The 1,045-nt window shown below is 36.5% G+C and overlaps 1 protein-coding gene across 1 annotated transcript in view; it reads right to left on the bottom strand.

Moving 5' to 3' along the window:
- Nucleotides 1-133: 133 nt before the first annotated feature.
- Nucleotides 134-1,045, bottom strand: part of LOTGIDRAFT_176626 (hypothetical protein) — a gene marked incomplete at both ends in the record, with an annotated part of 3,064 nt that continues 2,152 nt past the window's right edge. The window contains 2 exons of the mRNA XM_009054838.1: nt 134-230; nt 474-636. Coding sequence (XP_009053086.1) covers nt 134-230; nt 474-636 — 260 coding nt within the window. The remainder of the gene's footprint in view (nt 231-473; nt 637-1,045) is intronic.

Here is a 1,045-nt window from a genome sequence, read left to right as displayed (position 1 = left end):
ACAAAGCTAAAAGTATAAAGTGAATTGCTGTCCCATCTATAATCAATAGGGGCGTGGCTTTTACAAAGATGGGGAGGGACTCAATCAATATATCAGCAAGATGAAATTCTCATCCCTTCCCCTAAAGACTTACCTTGGCATGGGGAAAATTTTCATGAAAATATGTTGGTAACCATGACAATAAAATATAAAAAGCGTTATTTTCACAAAAATGACCAACTATTAATGACCTGAAAAAAAAAAACAAAGAACAAAAATAAATCAAACATGCCCCTTCATTATTGAGTTTACAGGACCCATAACAGAAGCCATTACATGACCGATAGTCAACAGTCTGTATATTAGAATGTTGCAAGTTGGTGCTATCAGTGTCCTAGATACACTTGAAAATTAAGGTTTGGTCTATGCAAATTCTGCCCCACCTATAGAGTTACATGGCTGGTGTTTGAACTTTGAAAGAAAAGACTACTTACCAGAAAGCTGGTTTAGTGAAGAGTGTGACCCAGGGTACAGCTGGTTGACCTCGTATTTTATTTGGGTTCGGTCCCTCGTCTAATCTCACGTTAATATTATTCAGACGATGTTTTTTAATTAAGAAATATCTCAACCCCAACATCCATAATATACTACACCCTCCTGAAAAGGTCAAAGGTCACAATTAAAATCGGCCCGTCTGGGTTTTTTTTTTTGTGATAGTATGTTTAAGACTTTCTGATGAAATCAATCTCTGCTGAACTGAAGAGGTTTTGCTGGGGTTTAATTCTCACGCCCCAATGGACCCCACCCTAACGAAGGGTCTGGCTACAAGAATTGAAATTTCCAAACTTCTTGAACCATGAGATGGTATAAATAGGAGCTATAATAAACGTATAATAACCTTCAAAGGCTGTGAAACCTCTTCACTTAAAGCTACAACTTACCTATAAAATAAAAGGGCATGTTCCACCCGTATCTGTCTAATAAAAAGGACCCCAAGCTTCCTGTTAGTAAGGTTCTAAAAATAAAAACAAAATATTGGTTTGACATTCATACATCATACATTTAT

The sequence above is a fragment of the Lottia gigantea genome, assembly GCF_000327385.1.
Source record: "Lottia gigantea unplaced genomic scaffold LOTGIsca_2279, whole genome shotgun sequence".
Classification (NCBI taxonomy): domain Eukaryota; kingdom Metazoa; phylum Mollusca; class Gastropoda; family Lottiidae; genus Lottia; species Lottia gigantea.
Note: the sequence above shows the minus strand (reverse complement) of the source record. Positions and strands in the feature narration are given on the sequence as shown.